The 20,776-nt window shown below is 41.6% G+C and overlaps 1 protein-coding gene and 1 non-coding gene across 2 annotated transcripts; one reads left to right on the top strand and one right to left on the bottom strand.

Moving 5' to 3' along the window:
- Positions 1–13,133: 13,133 nt before the first annotated feature.
- LOC148292958 (uncharacterized) lies at positions 13,134–14,399 on the bottom strand. Its single transcript, XM_088244518.1, has one exon. It carries the CDS (start codon positions 14,397–14,399, stop codon positions 13,287–13,289), a length of 1,113 nt encoding a protein of 370 aa, XP_088100644.1. The 3' UTR covers positions 13,134–13,286.
- A 6,040-nt stretch (positions 14,400–20,439) lies between these two features.
- On the top strand, positions 20,440–20,546 carry LOC148292957 (small nucleolar RNA R71). The gene has a single exon (XR_015825971.1). It is a non-coding gene; the product is annotated as a small nucleolar RNA R71 (small nucleolar RNA).
- The last annotated feature ends 230 nt before the right edge of the window (positions 20,547–20,776 follow it).

Below are 20,776 nucleotides of genomic sequence, written 5' to 3'. Positions count from 1 at the left end.
GAACATTTGAAATGACGTTCGGAATTTAGATTGGATATTTGGAGATTACTTGGTGTAGGGGACTTTTTCCTCCGGCAGCTGTAAATGGGCTGGGCTGCCGTAAAGGGTAGACTGATGAAATTGTCCCCTTTGTCTGAGTTCGAAAATTAAGCCCCAAAATGCTTCGAAAGGGCAGCAGGGCCTTAGGAAGTATTTTGGTTACCTTCACCAACCAAAACAATAGCAACTTACAGATAATTTCTTCATGCTTACAGATAAACTTTTGGGCTTGGCATGAGAGGCATGTGGTATGGAAGCAAAATCAACATGAGTTTAGCATTGAGGGGAAATTTAGGCTTTCTTAGGGGGGGAAAAGGAAAGTGTTAAGGTGAGTAAGGAGAGGTTTGAAGGAGATTTGGCTAAAAAGAGAGAAATAAAGAACAGTGCTCTTTCGGCAGCTTGACAGATACTCTGTCTGCCAGAAAAGGAAGATGGAGAAGAAGGGTGAATAGTGCACGCGATTGCTAGATTTTTGCAGGTAAGAGAGAAAGCTTGCTCTCTGAGTGTGGGTTGCCTTTGTTGGGTAGGAGAGGCCCCATTTTATAGCTGCGAGAAACTATCCTTTCCCAAGAAACCCTAATGGTTTCTTTCCAATTTCGCCAAGCTTTTCCTTCATTTCTCCTCTCCTCCCTTGACTTTCCTATCTCAATGAAATTGCCTCTATCTATTTGCACGAAATTAGGAATTTTGGGAGCTCAAGGCCCCCCTTTCCCGAGGCAGCTTCAATGGGAGACTCCCACTTTCAGCTATTTTTCTTCTTCTTTCATTCCTCCTTCCATGGCTAGATCTGATGAGGGAAAGGAAGTGGATATACATACTGGTTCAAAGGGTGCTTCTGGCAACTCGCAGGCTAATACCCCTTGGCTCCTTGAATGTTTCTTGCTTGGAACTTGCTCCCCCCATGCGCTGGAACCTCCAGCAGCTTTGTTCAATAAGTCTTCAGACCTCCCCCTTCGTGGCTTTTGTTCTCCCAGCCAGCTGGGGTAATTGTATGGGCCAAGATGGTTCATTAACTAAGTGGGCTTTTTGGTTGAGTCAATAGGCTATTTTTTGATTGGGCTATTTTTTATTGGGCTATTTTTATTAAACGTTTGGGCTTTGGGTAAGGTCCATAGGCTATTTTGACTGGGCTATTTCTTCCTCTTGTGCTCACCCACATGTTTGGGCCTAAGAAATGGGCTTGAGTCCCGAGGCTCCCAAGCGACTCGGGACTTCCATTTCTCGGCCCATCAATGGGCCTCATGTTGATTTATTACCATCCATACCACAACCCACTCAAGCAAGCCCCGGGTATTTGAGTGGCTTGGGCCCACTTAAGCTTGTAGTGCGATTGGGTGTGAAATAATAATTTCCCGCTTGGCATGGCATGGCATGTCGCTTGGCATGGCATGGCATGTCGCTTGGCATGGCATGTTGTTTGACATGCTTTTAATTATGACACTTGATAGGATAATTGGCATGGATTTGTAGAGCTAAATGCATCTTTATAATTTTAATCTCAATTTCTAGCATGACAGATTTTTATTCGGCATGGCATGCAGGGTGTGGCTTGTGCTTGGCAGACTTTCGTGTACTCCAAATCGGGTCTTTTTCCAATAATATATCATTTTGGGCTAGGAATTTATTCGGGCCCAACCATGGATTTTTTGGGCCTCAACATTAGCCCCCTTAATTATTAGGGCCATGGATAAGTGCTGGAATGGGCCGAAACCGACCAAAAGATCCAATTTATAAGCACCAGCAGCTATTTGTGGTTTCCCAGATACCAACTTCCTCCTTCTTCTTTTTCATTTATTATTTCTTCCTTCTTCTCCTTCCTCTTTATGCGCACCAGAATAACCCTCTCCTCATCACCTTCATCTTCTCTTTCCTTTTTCTTCCTCCAACGATCTCAGAGTGAGAGAGAGAGAGAGAGAGAGAGAGAGAGAGAGAGAGTGAGATCGGGCAACAACCACCCATTTTTTAGTCGTTGGATGGGAGTTCGAGCCGAATCCGACTCCGTCATCTTCATGTACGAGGAAATCGGCTTGCCGTTGCTGGAAGAGATTGTCTTTGTGCAGAATTTTCTTCCAAAATTCCCAATTCCTACTTTCTTGGTGCATCTGAGGCTATCCTTTGAGGAATTAACAAGGTTTGCCCTTTTCTCTTGCAATTTCTTGAATTTATTGAGGGGTTTGTTGGGTTCTTCATGCCCATGGGTTTTGTTCTTTGTTTTGGCAGCCAAACACCCACTCTTTTTAACCCATCCATCTTTTGTTGGAGTAATCGTCAGCAAGGAAGGGTTTGCGTCAGTTTTTGGGGTTATCTCCTCTTTGATTTCTTTCTTTTTGCAAGCTGCTGGAAGAGTGCGAACTTTGTGAGAAGAAATCGTTGGTATGGATTGCATCCTTTTCTTTTCTCCATTTTTCTTCCCCTTTTTTATCATGTGTTGGCCCTCTTTGTGCTGGTGAAAAAGGCTGAACATTGCACGATGCGCTTTTTCTATGTGGGTGTATACGTCTCAGACACAGGTAGGGGGAAGGCAAGTGCTGGAAGCTTTGACGTTTTTGCTGCTGGAACCTTCGAATCCTCCAGCCTTCTAACTTGTATTTTTGGGCTTCCATTTTAGTCTTTCGGTAAGTGACTCTGCCAATTTGAGTATTTTAGGAATAAGCATAGACTGGTGCTTGGCATAGGCTTACTCCCCTTGTGAACATATGCTTGATTAATTGTAGAGTTTGTTCCTGGCCGCAAGAAGTAGAAGTTGACAGGACGCATGTCTTGCAATGCTTGATTTTTTATTTATTTATTTATTTATATTATTTTTTTTAGAGAGAATTTTGTTTGCCATGGGAATTGCTTGTCGATCATGGAACGAGAATTTTGCTTGCCATGGGTAAATCGCATGTTGCTTGGGCATTTGCTTGAGCGTTTCCTTTGGCATGAGCTTGACTTGCCATGCTTTGAGTACAATTTTGTGTGTGCTACGTTCTTGGCCCCCTTCTTGATTGTTGTTGAACTATATGCATCGAGAGCGTATGCTTGTAATCGCATGATTAATATGTAAGATCAAAGGCTGTTTGAAAGCTTGAGGAAAGCACAATTGGTTTCTTTTTTATGAGCTTAAAGCTTGGTCATGGATGACTATTTATCTTTTTGGCTTTCTAGGGATATATATAAACATGTGTATGATGGGTCGGCAAGAATGCTGTGTAACTCATAGGGATTTTGTTTTTTTTGTTTTTGTGAAAAAGGTTACTATGAGGTAAATAGTGTTCAGTTTGTAGCACTTGCTTTGTGAAAAATGGTATGCTGGAATGATTGATTGAGCATGGAATGGGAAATTTGCTAACCATGAAGTCGAGTAATAGATTGCATGATGCTTCAAAAATATTTTTTGTTTATGCATTTCGCTTGGCATGAGATAGCTTGCTTTGCTTGGCTTGTAAAGTTCATATGGCTTGCATGCTAGTGTGGAGATTGCTTGGCTTTAACACAGAGAAATAGCTTTATGCTTTGCCATTTTTCAGCATATTCTTTGTTGGCAATTCTTGCAGGGATTCATCGCTTGTCAAGACTTGCCATGGCATCCACCAACCCGTCGTCAATTATTAGTGACCACCTTTATTCACTGGATGATAAATTGAAGAGGGGAAGACCCCCTCCATTGCTCAAGAATGCTTGTGAACATGTTGCAGTAAGCGAAGAGCCAGTGCTGGAAACTTCTTCAGTGATTGATCCTGCGTCTATATCGAGGTGCTGCATAGAGAAGGGTTTGTTTCCGGCAGTCCCCTTATTTTTTCAGTATCTGTGCGACATTAGCAAGGGTTGGTCAGAGTGGGTTGACTGTGAATTGAGGGACCCTTCTACTTGCGAAATTCTATTGAGGGACCCTTCTACTTGCGAAATTCTACGCCGGACTGGGGTGCTGGATGCGATTTTCTTTTCCAAGGCGTGTGACATTCATATTGAAGCCAAGAAGCTCCGTCATGTGGTCAGGTGATGGAGCACCGAGACACACACGTTTATCTGTTCATGGGGAGCCCACACTTGAGGACGTAGCCAATATTTTCCACCTTCCAATTTGCGGCAGCCAAGATCCGTTCCACATCGCGCTGACTCCAGAAGATGAACTAAAGCTTGAGGCTTTACGGAAGGGTGCCCCGACTTCTCCTCGCACCTCTCTGTGGTTTAGCAATTGGATACAGTTTTTCAGAGATGTTAACAAGAATGAGCCATGTTGTCTTGCAGCGCTTATATCGTTTTCCTAAGACTGTTTGCATGAGCGGGTGTTTCCTTTGGCCTTAGCGATAGCACGTGGCAGTGTGCTTCCTCTAGCCCCCATGTTCTTGGGACATCCAATGCAGGTGTAGACAATGCCCTGCTCCTTCCAGCAGTGCTGCCTCCTACTCCTCTTCTTCTCGGAACATCCGACATAGCTGCCGGCACTGCCCTGCACCTTCCAGCAGTGTTGCCTCCTACTCCTCCTCTTCCAGGAACATCCGACATAGCTGCCGGCACTGCCCTGCACCTTCCAGCAGTGTTGCCTCCTACTCCTCCTCTTCCAGGAACATCCGACATAGCTACCGGCACTGCCCTGCTCCTCCTCTTCCCGGAACATCTGACATGGCCACTAACACTGCCCTGCACCTTCCAGCAGCGCTGCCTCCTATTCCTCTTCTTCTCGGAACATCCGACATAGTTGCCGGCACTGCCCTGCATCTTCCCACGGCACCGCCCGTGGTAAGATTACTGATGGTAGCTACCAGGTCGGTGATGTTTCTACCAACAGTACCTTCATGGGGCATTCATCAGAGAAAAGCTTATCCTGGCAGGATTGGGAAAATTCCTTTATTGCATTCAAAGCCCTTTTCGATGGTGGTGTCAAGATTCTCCGGTCTATCAACGAACTTCTTCCACTTTGTTACCAATTTGACGGATATGCAATGTTCCAGAGTACCTTTGTGGATATTACGGGCGTGACTTCATCTTTCTCCAGGAGTGCTGCCTTCTGAGCTCTTGGCTTGGTGCTTCATGGGATGGACACCATGTAGCTCTTGGATATCACAGACCATAGGCTTCTCCATTGGCAAGATGCAATCTGCGAGGCTATAACTTTGGGATTTCACGTGGATTTTCTCCTTGACTTAGTGAGGAACCTAGCCCGTGTTGTGTTCGGAGCTCGGGCCATCCATAGCATGAGATTGTTACCTGGTCCTGATGAAGTGAAAGCTGCAGCTGTAGCTTTAAACTTTAAGCAACGGGAATTGGAGAACCAGCGATGGGAATTGCACGCCCTTCTTCTTACCAAAGGTGTCTCTGTTGATGGTGCTGGATGTGTGGCGGAGGCAGCAGCTAGGTCATCTCGTAAGGCATCCTCCGTTCTCCTTGGGAATTCTTCGTAATTTCCAGGTGCGTAATACTTCTGATTTTCCATTTCTTTGTCTTTCTTCTCATCATCGTTTCCTTTATTGTTGGGTTACTTCTTCCAGCACCATTTGGTCTTGATATATGCCCTCATTTTATTTTGCAGGTTGTTTCCTTAGGCTTGGGGTCAGTTGGCTTGGTGCACAGTTCCCATCCTTCTTGAAACCATAGGATGTACTAATCTTCAGCATGTGTAACTTTATTATTATTATTTTTTTGTTGTGGCTGTGTACCTTTTGGATACTCTAACGACTATGTCGTTATGACTTTGTAATGTAACACTGAACCGCTGGAACTTGTATTAATTTATGAATGCTTGAGGCAGGTTGTAATCCGCATGTCTTATACATATATATATATTGCTTGGTTGGGAGAATTCATTCTTGTGAACTTCTTGAGATTTTCTGACAGGTTGGATAGCCTTAAAAACAAGGTACATGCTGCCGAAATTTTGACATGACCTTTAACTTAAATCTTCGATGCATTACTCTTTAAAACTTTTGCAAAGCTTGTCTACTCATTTGGCCTAAAATGCACCCTCTTGCCACGCCTTAAAAGGGTCAGGCCATTGTATGCATGATTTTCACGAAGGCTCTTGTAAGAATTCCCGGATGTCGTGAAGTTTTTTGAGCATTCCGATTGGGAGTCAACGGTTTCGTTATTCCAGCGCCTCAAAATGCACTTTTACTGCTCATTTCTTTGTAATAGCTTGACTTTGCATGCCCCACATCGTTTTGCTTGGGCTTGATGCTTGTTTCTGTTCGGGATCCCATCTAAGTGGCTTTGCTTGGTATAGTTACTGCTGAGAGGCTTAGCTTTAATGAAAAGTTTGTTTGTCTATTTTTTTTTTTTTTTCAAATAACATGTTTTGGTAAAACAGAATAAGGTAAAAGCAAGGAAGAATTCTAGAGGCTTTTTCTTTTTCCAAAATACTCCATTCTCATTGCAAATATCATCTTACACCTTGGCATGCTATAATGGTGGTGCATTTTACAAAAGTTGTGAAAGCATAGGGTGAAAACACATAAGGAGTTCATTTTTTAAATAAATTTGAACAGGCCAAAAACAAAAGGATAGGTGCAAAAGCAACTCAACAGTAGTAAGGCTTTGAGCCACTTTGCATTGATTAATACTCCAATCAAGTCAAGCCCCCAAATATGAAAGAGCCAAGGAGTGTGCATGACTTGCAATAGCATGAAAGCTTGTGGCTTAGGTTGGCATGTATTTGGCATGTGTTGTACTAGGATGCCATGCTCTGCAGAGATATTTAACAAAGCCACAGTTGCTGCTTTACTTGCCTGCGGCTCATAACCCAACTAATCAAAGAGTGATTTGCAGCTCATAACCCATTGTACTTTCTTCAGCTTCTGTGATGTTTGTTGCATTACTAAAAGGACACAATTTAATGTGCAAACAACCAATTAAAAATACCCGCAAGTGCACGAATCTATCGAAGTATAGATTATGTAAGTACGGGGTCGATCCCACGAAGAACTTGTCGGTTGCCTATAAGTTCTAATTCGAGTACAAAGAGAACACTTAACTAACACACCACAATGCACAAATGCAAATTTAAAACTAAAAAGAAAGTAAAGAAATGTAAAAGAAACAAACAAAACACACAAAAAAAAGGAAATGTGCTGTGAACAGTGACCAGCGATCGGTCGTGAGGTAAGAGCGACCGGTCGTTTTTGGTCTGGCGACCGGTCGTTAGGTAAAAGCGACCGGTCGTTTTAGTACAGATTTGAAACTTCAAAATTGTGTGCTGAGCGACCGGTCGTGAGACACCAGCGACCGGTCGTTCTTGGGCAGAGTCGTTTTCTCTGTTTTTTCCGTTTCGACCTCTGTCCAGTGTTTTGCCTATAACTTTCCAACCATACGTCCAAAATTCACGTTCTTTATACGATTGGATTCAGCACAGAAAATGGAAGAACACAACGCGGACCAAAAGTCCAAAACAATTACGGAAACAAATAAAAACAGTAACAAAGACACAAAACGTGTCGAACACGCAACTCACACACACATTTGGGGGGGGGGGGGGTTTGATTTGTTTGATGTGACCTATTTCTATTGCGTGAAAGTAAATGGACTTTGAAATTTAATGAGAATGGCAGAGATGAATTATCAAAGAGTGGAATCAAGATGTAACAAACACTAGGGTTTCGGAATCCACCCTAAACAATTCTACCAATGTTCATGGATACTCAAGTGATGAACTCTAAACGTGTTGTTGAAGATGTTCGCAATCAAGACCAGTACGAGTGGCTCAAGACGCATTGATTCTCTCTAATGTACGTAAAGTGCAGTTCGAGTGCTACAATACTTGTGCCTTCCCTATAATCGAATCTAGGTGTGCTTAGTACTTCGATTCAATTACAAGAAAAACCCATTAAGTTCAAAGAGAATATGAACATCACAAGAACCCTAATAGCATGGTGTTTACATTAGGTATTCAAGAAACCAATTCACATGGATGGTTCTTACTCCATCCATTTATTGCTTAGGAAAACATGAAGATACACATAATCCCAACAATCTCAAGAAGCATGCTTTCAAAGATGGCCAACCAAGGAAAAACACACATCAAGGATAGATTAATTTGGTGAATTGGAATTCATCAACAATATCTAGAAATTCATACACTCAAGCATCAAAACAATAAGGTAATCATGTTTAGGGCTTCAACCTAAGCCCTAGCTATGGAGTTTAGTTGCTCATACTCATTCCAAATACAAACTCAAAATAAAATTAGAAAGAGTTTACAGATTTTGAGAAAATGATGAAAGCTTCAAGGTCATCAATGGTGGAAGCTTTCTTCTCCACTTAGCTTGGCTGCACCTTGGCCTTCTCCAAGCTCCAAGCTCTCCAAAATCTGCTCTCCTCTGTGTAATCTCTCAATGACTTCCTTCCCCACGTTCAAAAGGCTCCCTAACTTCAGATTGCAATTCCTTTGCTTCCCTCTCTCCTCCTTTCCAGCTTTTACCTTTTAATATTAAACTACCACCTTTGATAAAGCCTTAGCCCATTGTCCCCTTGCCATGATGAAGCTTTGTCCTCAATAAGATGCCAATTGCTTCAGAAAATATCTCAAAGCTAAGGTAACTTCTTGTTACCAAGAGTTATGGTAACAAGAAAATCAAGATAACACAAAGGAGGTAAAAGCTGGCCAAATTCGGATTTCAGAGCTGTGGTAACATGCTGGATTGGTTGGATAGGCAATACTTGTCCAATGGAGCTCAAATTTGGATATGTTGTAGTTAACATCCATTGGAACAAGTCTCATGAAGATCGTGACCTCATCCGAGCACCAGAGAATGCTGATCCCAGGCCAAGAAGTTGACCTACGAAAATGAACAAAAACAAAGTTTATAACCAATAATGCACTTTTAGCTCATTTTCATTCCAACCAAGGTAAAATCTAAGAAAACACAAAAAGGAAGTAAAAAGCTATAAAATGTCAAGAACTAACTCAAAATAGTGGGTGAATAACATGAAAAATCATGTGTAAAAATGAACCGAACAAACTTCCCAAACTTATCTTTTGCTAGTCCTCGAGCAAAACAGAAATTAAAACAAGACTCGAAACAAAACTTTCCGAACACTTTCTAAGGAGAGAGCGACTCATGCAAACGACTCAAAAGTTTTCACAAGAAAAACTCAGTTTACACATTATTCACAAGGCGGCAAAATTCATAACACAACATGCTCAAGTGTAGTAGTGTGATGGCCAAATGGAACTCATTCTCCAATTTCAGTTTTTACACAACTTCAAAAATCATTCCAAGCACAAATGTAACTTCAAATCTCACCAAAGTTGTCCTCTCACAAATGAATCACTCGGAAGAGGTGTACAATGCAACACTCAATAGTAAGTATGAGAATATTGTTAAACCATAAGGGACTTAACTCACAATTAGCAAGATGAAAAACATGCATGAATATGATCTCAAGAAGGATGCTAAACACTTAAAAGCTGAAAAATGTGTGCAAATCAACCACATGACATTTAGGATCAATTTAGGTCTTTATTATAGGTTGTAATGGGGCTAAGGGTGTAAGGTGAGTAAGAAATGAAGGATATGGATACAACAAAGTCCAAGGAACTCACAATGTAAGAGCATATAATCGTTGACTAAAAGACTTTGAAACATCACGCTTGAGATTTTCACTCATTTATTTTTTTTTTATTATTTTTTTTTTATGTGATCAATTAGACCACAAAGCCTTATACCTCCACTAATTATGATTCACACTCCTTCCTTCCATTCGAACAACCAAGAAACAAGGAATTGAATTTGAAACCATTGCCACATAACCACAACTTTTCCCTTTTCTTTCACCCTTTGAGTGAGGTACTCTTCTTTTTTTTTTTTTTTTTTTTTTTTTTTCGAAATGTAATAACAAACTTCCCAAACTTAGCATGAAAAACACATCTAAATTAAAGCTCACGAGTTCCTTAGAAAGGTAAATTCTTGTTTTTCAGGCTAAGGCTAGAAGTAATAATTGGTTACTTGAAAGAAAAGGCATACATATAGGCTCAAGGTGGTTAACAATGGAAAATCATGCTTAAGCATGCATAGGGTTAGCTTGAAAGGCACAAACGGTCCAAAGAGGGCCTTAATATCATTTCTCAAATGTCATGTAATCAAATTGCACAAGAATGAGTGACTTTTAAGTGCTCAACCAAATCAATGAATAATGAGATCAAACAACAACTCAGATGGCAAGAAAAGTAAGAATATGTGTATAACACTCATGAATTGAAGCACAAGGTTCAAAGCTCACATTATATGGTTATACAAGTCTAATTCATGCTTGATACAATTCTTTGGATCATGCAAGTCCCTCAACTAGAGAATTATGAAACAAATGGCAAGTGCGTAGAGGGTTTCAAACATATCATGCTAGAACGATGCCATTTAGTGAATAACAAATTATTATTTTTTTTTAGCATTTTCAATCAAGTCATTTAAACATTCATCACAATCTCATCATATATGTCCGGAAAGTGACTTGAAAATAAAAAAACTCAAAACTGAAAAGAAAACAGAACAAATTAAAGCAAGAATTTAAGTGAAACGAAAAAGACTTGCTATCCCTTCCCAAACTTAGAAACAAACATTGTCCTCAATGTTAAAGAATTTAGGCATCAACAACGTTATAACAAGAATTAAAGGGAATAAAGCAAGTAAATACAAGAACAAACACGAAAAACAACTACAACACGGTTGCAGAAACAAAAACAAAAACGAAACCAAACAGAAACAAATAAAACAGTAAGCCCTAACAACAGTCTCAGACATGCAGAAATCCAACCCAAAGAAACGCACAAACCAAAATGAAAGCCCAACCCAAACGAAAGCCCAAAAGTGAAGAAAGTAAATAAAACAGAGAAACCAAGTCAGAAGCACAAAGAGCGAGGACTCAGTAAAATAGAAAAAAGTGGGCCCTGAAGTCTCGGCACCTGTGAGTCACGGGATACAAAGTGAGAGACGTGTCGACAAGCAGCGGTCTCTCTCTCGGTCCCAAGCCAGAATTATTGGCTTCATAGGAAGGTGTGACGACTTTCGTTTCTCAAAAGTGCTGAAAGGCGGAACTGTAATTAAAGGGGTTGGGGACCAGGTGAGGTGACCTAAGGGGATAGGCCGTAAGGGCCGCGCAAAACGCAGAAGCGCCGTGTCTAGGGTTACGTAGAAACTAACTCTATAAAAGAAGAAGAGAAAGAGTTGGGGAAAAACACACAAACGCAGAAACACACAACAGAGAAAAGAAAGAACAAAAGAAAAGAAAGTTCAAATGGCTTCTTCCTACCCATTCTCGCTGGACCTCAACCTAGCTCCACCGACTCAGACTCGGGGCCAAGCAGTGGCACCAGTGTGGATGCCCTACTTTGCCTCTGCACGGGGGCACGTGACAGTGAATGACTCGATACTGCTGGACAACGATGTTGCCCTTGGAGTTGCTAGAAATCTAGTAACTCCCAAGGACATACGGGTGCTGGGATCAAGGGATGACAACCGGGTCGTGAGCGATGCTCTGGCACTAAGCATGCAAAGCACCGCAACAGTCGCAAGTGTGGGTCATCGCCTACTTGCGAAGTCCCATGAGGTGGAGGTGCTAAGAGGTCAGTTGGCGGCGGAGCGAAGTATGGTGGAAGAGTGCCAGAGTATTATTAAAAGTTTAAAAAGGGAAAGGGCAAGGATAGTGGAGGTGAATCGACACCAGCTAGAGGCGTTGCGGGAAGAGAACCAAAATCTCTCAAAGATGGTAAGTGTTTACGCCCATGACATGAGAAAGCAGCTGGAGGACCTGGACCAACCGGGTAAACGCAAGAAAACAGATCGCGAAAGTAGGTATGCTCAAGCTAAGAGTGCGATCTTTGGGAGCTCGAGTGATGAGCCCCAAGAGGCTGTGCGTGAAGCCCCGGAAGAGGATAGCCATAGGGCTAAACTCAAAGGTCCAATGGCCGAGACACCAAGCACTGTGAAAAAGTGATTCTAGTGTATTATTGGTGTGCCTGCTTGTGTTGCCCTTTCCGTGTAAATGTTTTTTTTTTTTTGTTTTTTGTTTTTTTTTGTTTAGAAATAAAAGAAATGAAGTTGCAGAAGAAAAAGAAGCACACTTCCCAAACAAAATAAAGACGACAGCCGAAAGGGAAAACACACTTCCCAAAATTAAAATAAAACAAAACAAAACACAAAGCACCAAAAAAAAACAGAAAACACCAGAAAACACGGAGGTAAAAAGAAAATTAAAGTGAAAGTAGAAATGCTCCCTTCTAAATGCATGCGACCGCAAAATCCTCGTGAAGCGTAGGTATCGAGAGAAAATGGCAAACAGCTGGACCACAAATCTCTCATCTGCAGACGTCTATTTAAACCATGCCTCTGCAAGCGGAAGAGTACCCTGCATTTCTTTCTGCAAATTCAAGGAAAACCATCAAAAACATCCAAAAACAAAACAATGGCATCCTCATGCACTCACCTTGATGATCTCAACCTTGAGCTGTCACTAGCACCACCAAATTCCCAGATAAGGGCTCCTCCAACCCCTATCTTCCAAAACTCCTCATACCACCATGGCTCGGCCTCAAACTTCTCTGAGGTGGTGCCGCGAAGGGTAGTAATGCCGGAGGGCATGACTGTCAGCAGACTGACAGTTGCAGATCACCTGCATGTGGCGCAGAGGTCTGACCAGATGGCAGTGGACGAGTCCCACAATCTAACCGTGCTCAACGCGATCTCGGCCACAAATTTGGGCATGCGCCTACTGGCGAGAACACGAGAGTGCGGGGCACTGAGTGAGGAGGTGGCGGCCCTGAAAGCTCTGGTGGCGGACCTGCAGAAGCGGCTCTACAGCGCCAACCAGCATGTAGAGATGCTGCAGAAAAGGAACGAAGATCATGTAGAGCTGCTGCAGATTCTACAAGCAAGAACAGACAGAGGCAATTAGCAGAAGCCTCAGCTAGCTCAAAATGCAAAAGAAACAAGTGATTCAGAAATTTATTGTTTTTTTTTTTTTTTTTTTTAAAGTTTGTGTGTAGAATCACATGTTTTGGAATGAAATAAGCATTTGAGCCAAAATTCTGAGTGCATAATCATAAAGCAACCTACTTCCCAAACTTATATGAAACAATGTTTATAAATGATGGAGAATTAATACTAAACAATGCCATATAGAAAAATTGGGATGGATAATCACAAAATAAAAAGAAATAGTAAACAAATAAAAGTTGAACTAACAGTAAAAGTTGAAACAAACAAACTAATACCCGTCTCAAAATATAACCCAAAAACAAAATAAATTAAAAGTTCAAAAGGGTACAAAGCTCAAAGCTACTATTGATCATCATCAGTCTCATCATCATCATCACCATCAACATGTGCAGAGGTCCCGGGATGACCTGGCATCTGGAGGTGCGTCCAAATGGCGTCAATGGAAGTGCTCATATTCTGCATCTGCTGAAACTGGAGCTGCATCTGCTGGTATTGCATCATTTGCATGTCCCAGATGGCTTGATGACTGGGGTCCCAAGCAGAAGTGTCGATACTGGGAGCAGGTGGGAATGGCGGTGGTGGTGCCGGCCTGTGTGGCGGTGGTGGTGGCATATGGTGTGGCACCGGAGCAGGTGCAGGTGCAGGTGCAGGTGCATGGCGCCTCTGAGAAATGCTCTTGGACACAGAAGTGTCCGAAATGGGACCCATGGGCTCAACAAATATATCATTAGGGCGAGCCCTAACCCCTGAGCGTTCACATAACATGCTAACAAGGCAAGGATAATATATGATGTGTTTCTTACGTGCACAAGCCTTTAAGCGTTCAAAAATAATGTCATCAATAGGTAGGGAAAAAGTTCCCTCATGCAAAATTTTCAGGATCATGACTCCTACTTTGGGAATTTCCGACCGTTGGCTGGATGGGTAGATGTTGTGGCGCACAAAGCTCCACAGGATGGCAAAGTAGGGTGTCAACTTACCCTGAATGAGGACAGTCTTTTTGGGTTGAGATGCAAAGGCAGCAGGGTCAGCATAAAAAAGTGTTTCAGCTGCACCTTGCATATCAAAATCTCTATTTACATATTGGTTCCACTCCTCAGTATCCCCCTCAGGCAAGGGAAGAACGTCAGAGATAATGGAGGTGGATAGTTCAAAATTTTTTCCCCGAACCGTAAGGGGCACCTCTTCATTATCTGTAAAGTTCCCCCTAGGAAAAGCAGCATAAAACTCTCGCACAATTGATTCATTGTATTTTTTATAGAGACGAGCTAAAGGTAAGAGGTTTCGGTCCCTAAGAAGGTGCCGGACTTGAATAAGTCCAGCGGTTTGGATGGAGGGACTAAGATCTAGGTTACGCTCAGTAACCACAGTGGCAGTGAGCATTGCCTCTTCCGGTTGAGGTGCACTTCCGGAAGAAGATGCACCTCCTCTGGTACCCTTTTTAGCTCTAGACATCTAAGGAAAATAAACCAAAATGCACAGAGCAAGAGAACAACAAAAATCATGCCACAATTCCCAAATATGCAAAATGCCACAATTATACCAATATCAAAACCAAAATGCATGCACATAGCCAAAATTTGCCACAATTCAATTATGCACCAATTCGAACGATTCAACAAATCAATCACAATGCAAAATTCCACAATGCCACAAAATTAAACACAATGCACAAGTATGCCAAAATTCCAAAATGTAAACAACATTCCCAACAATCAACCATAATGACAAAATTTCAATAATAAACACAAAAAACAACAACAATGATCAAATAAGAGATTGAGAGTGAGAAAAACATACCCAATTGAGCAAAATCACACCAACACAACCACAAACCACAATCAACAACAAAAACAAAGAAAAACAAGTTAGAATCACGAATAAACAATAAGAAAAGCAATTAGATTAAGAAAATCAAAGGAAAACTCAAAGAAAAATTCGAAATTTACCTTTGGTGAACAGTAACCCTAACTGAAAATCCTCCAAAATTGAAGAAAACACTTGAAATTTCAAGGAATAGAAGCCAAAAACGGATTCTACTCGAAAAATTAAGTGAGAAAAGTGTGATTTGGGTTAGGATTAGGGTGGGTTGGGAGGGATGTAGAGGGAGGGAGAAGAGAGAAAAGGAAGGGAGAGAGAGAGGTTCTGGAAAAATAAGAACAAAGTGAGGAGAGAGAAGAGAGAAAAGAAAGAAAAAGGAGCCGGTTTTGAAAAAAATCGCGACGAGCGACCGGTCGCAAGTGAAAAGCGACCGGTCTCTTTGAAACAGATTCAATGTAAAAGAAATACGCGAAGAGCGACCGGTCGCAACGCAAAAGCGACCGGTCGTTTTTAAACAGATTCAAAGTAAAAGAAATACGCGAAGAGCGACCGGTCGCAAGAGAAAAGCGACCGGTCGTTTCTTCACAGATTCATTTTTTCCAAAATACCAAAATAGCGACCGGTCGCAAGGCAAAAGCGACCGGTCGTTTTTAGGCAGATTCAAATTTTTCAGCAATTCGCGCAGAGCGACCGGTCGCGATGGAAGAACGACCGGTCGTTTTTTTTTTTTTTTTTTTTTTTTATAATTATTTTTTTTAGGGACTTACCTTCCCAACTCAGTGTTGCATCCCAGCAGGTACATCAATGAAGTGGAGCACTTCATCTTCTTGATGCAAAGCATTTTCGTGGTAGACTTTCAACCTATGCCCATTAACCTTCGATTCATTTCCCGTGCTAATATGTCGGATATCAACTGCACCATAAGGGTAGACATTAGTAATAATATACGGGCCCGTCCAACGGGATCGAAGCTTACCTGGAAAAAGCTTGAACTTAGAGGTAAAGAGTAATACTCTTTGCCCTATTTCAAACGACTTCCTAATGATATGCCTATCATGAAACGCCTTTGTTTTTTCCTTGTAAATTTTTGCGTTCTCATAAGCATCATTGCGAAGTTCGTCCAGTTCGCTCAGTTGTAACCTTCTGATATTTCCTGCTTCCTTCATGTCGAAGTTGTACTTCTTAATTGCCCAAAGGGCCCTGTGTTCAAGCTCGACAGGTAAATGACAAGGTTTACCAAAGATTAAGCGAAATGGAGACATACCGATTGGAGTTTTGTAAGCAGTTCGGTAGGCCCAGAGAGCATCGTTAAGGCGCAAAGACCAATCCTTTCGAGTAGGACCAACAGTCTTCTCTAATATATGCTTCACCTCTCTGTTAGAAATCTCCACTTGTCCACTAGTTTGAGGGTGATAGGGGGTGGACACCTTGTGAGTTATGCCATACTTCTTGAGTAGGGTCTCAAATGATCGGTTGCAAAAATGGGATCCCCCATCACTAATGATGGCCCTCGGTGTTCCAAACCTAAAAAAGATATTGGCTCGAAGAAAGCTAAGAACAACTTTCGCATCATTAGTCTTGGTTGGAATTGCTTCCACCCATTTTGAAACATAATCAACCGCAAGTAGAATAAATAGATTTCCAAAAGATGAAGGAAATGGACCCATGAAATCTATTCCCCATACATCAAATATTTCAACAATTAGAATTGGATTTAAAGGCATTTGATTTCGAGATGAAATGTTACCCATCCGTTGACACCTATCACAAGATAGACAGAATTGTGAGGCATCTTTGAACAAGCTTGGCCAATAGAATCCACTTTGCAAAACTTTTAATGCTGTCTTCTTGGCTCCAAAGTGGCCACCACATGCATTCGAGTGACAGAATGTGAGTATGGACTGAGATTCGGTCTCGGGAACACATCGCCTAATCACGGAGTCCGAACAATACTTCCACAAATATGGGTCATCCCACACATAGGACTTGGTGGTTTTCAGCAATTTGTCCTTTTGACCTCTTGACAAGTCCCTTGGTATATTTCCTGTAGCAAGAAAATTGATAATGTCAGCATACCATGGGTCAGAAATTTGTAATGCAAAAAGTTGCTCATCAGGAAAGGATTCACGAAGAGGAAGAGTGTCTTCTTCGGTATTGGAGTTAGTGATCAATCGGCTAAGGTGGTCAGCTACCACATTCTCCGATCCCTTCTTATCTCTGATTTCTATATCAAACTCTTGGAGCAACAAAACCCATCGTATCAATCTTGGTTTTGCTTCCTTCTTTGCCAAGAGATATTTCAAAGCTGCATGATCAGTAAAAACAATTACTTTAGAGCCTATCAAATACGAACGAAATTTCTCTAAAGCAAAAATTACAGCTAAAAGCTCTTTCTCAGTAGTTGAATAGTTCAACTGAGCATCATTAAGGGTACGGCTTGCATAATATATGGCATGCAATCTCTTCTCAACTCTTTGTCCCAATACAGCTCCAACTGCAAAATCAGATGCATCACACATTAATTCAAAAGGTAAATTCCAATTTGGAGGCATAATGATAGGTGCAGTTGTGAGAAGAGTTTTGAGCCTTTGAAAAGCTGCCAAACATTCATCATTAAAATCAAAATTTGCATCTTTGGCCAGCAAGCTACACAATGGTCGAGAGATCTTAGAAAAATCTTTTATGAATCTTCTATAGAACCCGGCATGTCCTAAGAAGGATCGGATCTCTTTCACTGATGTGGGAGGTGGCAAACCGCTTATCACATCAACTTTGGCTCTGTCAACCTCAATGCCTTGACTGGAAATCACATGACCTAAAACAATTCCCTGTTGTACCATGAAATGACACTTTTCCCAATTGAGAATTAAGTTGCATTCCCGGCATCTTTGCAAAACTAAAGACAAGTTGTTAAGGCATGATTCAAATGAATGACCAAACACACTAAAATCATCCATGAATACTTCAATATATTTTTCTACCATATCGGAGAAAATACTCATCATGCATCGTTGGAAGGTGGCCGGGGCATTACACAATCCAAATGGCATACGCCGGTAGGCGAAGGTACCATAAGGACATGTGAATGTCGTCTTGTGTTGGTCTTCAGGAGCGATGGCAATTTGGTTGTATCCTGAATAGCCATCCAAGAAGCAATAGTAACTGTGACCTGCAAGACGTTCAAGCATTTGGTCAATAAATGGTAATGGAAAATGATCTTTTCGGGTGGCGGTATTTAATTTTCTATAATCAATACAAACACGCCATCCCGTTTTGACACGAGAAGGAATAAGTTCATTTTCCTCATTTCTTACAACAGTTATTCCTGACTTTTTAGGAACCACTTGGACCGGGCTTACCCACTTGCTATCGGAAATAGGATAAATTATACCCACATCCAATAGCTTCAGAATTTCTTTTCGGACTACCTCTGTCATGATTGGATTTAACCTGCGTTGAGCATCCTTTGTGGGTTTGGAATCAATTTCCAGTAAAATTCTATGCATGCATCTTGTTGGGCTTATTCCCTTGATGTCCGCAATACTCCAACCAATTGCTCCCTTGTGTTCTCTTAACACTTGCATCAACTTCTGTTCATTTTCCACATTGAGATTGCTAGCAATAATCACGGGCAATGTCTCTGTTTTACCTAAATAAACATACTTCAAGTGGGATGGCAATGGTTTGAGCTCTAACTCGGGTGCCCTGTCAAGAGAAGGAACAAGCTTTTCAGTATTGACTGGCAAAGGTATAAAATTTGGAGTGTACTTACGTGGGTATGGCTGGACATGCATCAAGGAATTTCACAGCCTCAAGTATCTCATTATCAACAATTTCAGCAACTTGAGGATTTTGTGTCAACACCTTTTCTAATGAATCTGTACCATGAGTACTATTAAATGTATTTTGCACAATATGACACAATGTATCAATACGAAAACATTCATGTTCATCATTGGGGAGTTTGAAGGCATCATATACTTTGAACTTTATTGTTTCCCCTTGAACTGTCATTGTCAATGTTCCTTGTCGAACATTGATCACAGTATCTGCAGTGGCCATGAAAGGGCGGCCAAGAATCAATGGAAGATCCGCACCCGGAATAGGAGCTTCTTCCATTTCTAGCACCAAAAAGTCAGCTGGTAAAATGAGATCATTTACTTTCACAAGTACATCTTCCAAAATTCCTCTTGGATATCTCACTGATCGGTCCGCCAATTGAATGCTGACAGAAGTTGGTTTAAGATCACCTAAGTTAAGGGCTTCAAAAACAGAATAAGGCATCAGATTAATTGAAGCACCTAAATCAAGTAAAGCTTTGTCAAACAATTTATCTCCAATAATGCAAGGAATTGTAAAACTTCCTGGATCTTTTAATTTGGGAGGGAGCTTCCTTTGCAAAACAGCAGAAGCTCCTTCCGTTAGTGCAACCGTTTCATGATCTTGGAATCTCCTCTTGTTGGTGCAAAGGTCCTTCAAAAACTTTGCATAACTCGGAATTTGCTTGATTGCATCCAAGAGAGGAATATTGACTTGCACTTTTCTGAAGGTTTCCAATATTTCCTTGGCTTGTTGAATTTTTTTGGAACTCATAAGCCTGTGAGGAAAAGGAGCACGTAAGATTTCTTCGTCAGTAGGTTCACGACTTACCTTCTCCTTTCTTGCCCTTCTTGCAAGTTCATGCTTTGGGATCCATTCGGATGAAGAAGCTGCTTGCTTATCTTTCTCTTTGTTGCTTTCATCCTTTTCTTTAGGCTCAGCCACTTGTTCAACCTGCATGTCATCAACATTTTGAATCAAATCTTTAGAACCATCAATTTCACCAATTACCTTACCAGTTCTCAAGGTAACTGCTTGAACATGCTCCCGCCCAGTTGGATTAATCACTGGTTGGCTAGGCATCATACCAGGTTCCCTTTGACTCAAAGCTGTAGCAATTTGTCCCACTTGAGTTTCTAGATTGGCAATGGCCTTATCCGTTTTCTGCATGTGGGTGTCATTCCTCTGCATGTAGCTTTTTGTCTCAGTGATGAAACTATCTGTGTTTCTAGCCATGGAAGCAACAAGTTCTTCCAAAGATTTTCCTGTAGATTGTGGTTGAGGTGGTGGTTGTGGTGGATTGTAGTAGTGCATTTGACCATGAGATGGGCGAGTATGTTGTTGGCCTTGAGGTGGTTGAGTTGGCCCTTGAGGTGGTTGAGTTGGTCCTTGTTGAACATTCGAATTGTCACTCCACCTGAAATTTGGATGATTTCTCCACCCCGGATTGTATGTTTATGAGAAAGGATCATTCTTAGGCCACTGATTTCTCTGAAATGAGCCCACTGCATTTGCTTCCTCATGTGCCAAGGGACAATCCTCAGTGTCATGACCAATTGTGGAGCAAAATGCACAAACCTTGGATGATCCCGGTGCCAATTTCTTCACCATGTTGGTTAGGTTTGCAATCTGAGCTTCCATACTAGAAAGGGTACTTACATCATAGGATTCCCCTTTTCTGACTGGTTTTTGCCTTGAATTATATTGGCGAGCATTTGCAGCAATAAGATCAAATATTTCTCGCACTTGTGTTGGAGTCTTGGTCATTATAATTCCTCCGGCAGCTGCATTCACATTATTTTGATCCGCTTCAAAAAGTCCTTCATAGAAGTGTTGCATTAGAAGCCAAGCTTGTACATTATGATGCGGACAAATGATTAGAAGTTTCTTGAAACGGTCCCAATAATCCTGGAAGCTTTCTCCCGGCCTTTGCAGAATTCCTGTAATCTGACTTCGGAGTTCATTTGTCCTTTGTGCTGGGAAAAAATGTTGCAAGAACTTTGTAGCAAGATCCGTCCACGTTGTGATGGAATTTGGAGGTAGATAGTGAAGCCATTCCTTTGCTGTATCCTTCAAACTAAATGAGAAAAGTCTCATTCTTATCTCATCACTACTCATGCCTTCGATCTTTATTGTGGAACACACTTCCTCAAAGTCTAGGATATGTGCATTAGGATTTTCTCCAAGATTTC

The sequence above is a fragment of the Prunus avium genome, chromosome 7 (genome assembly GCF_965620075.1).
Source record: "Prunus avium chromosome 7, drPruAviu1.hap1.1, whole genome shotgun sequence".
In the NCBI taxonomy this organism is placed as follows: domain Eukaryota; kingdom Viridiplantae; phylum Streptophyta; class Magnoliopsida; order Rosales; family Rosaceae; genus Prunus; species Prunus avium.
Note: the sequence above shows the minus strand (reverse complement) of the source record. Positions and strands in the feature narration are given on the sequence as shown.

Coding starts and splice junctions, on each gene's coding strand:
- LOC148292958 (XM_088244518.1), bottom strand. CDS start 14,399: ATGTCTAGAGCTAAAAAGGGTACCAGAGGAGGTGCATCTTCTTCCGGA.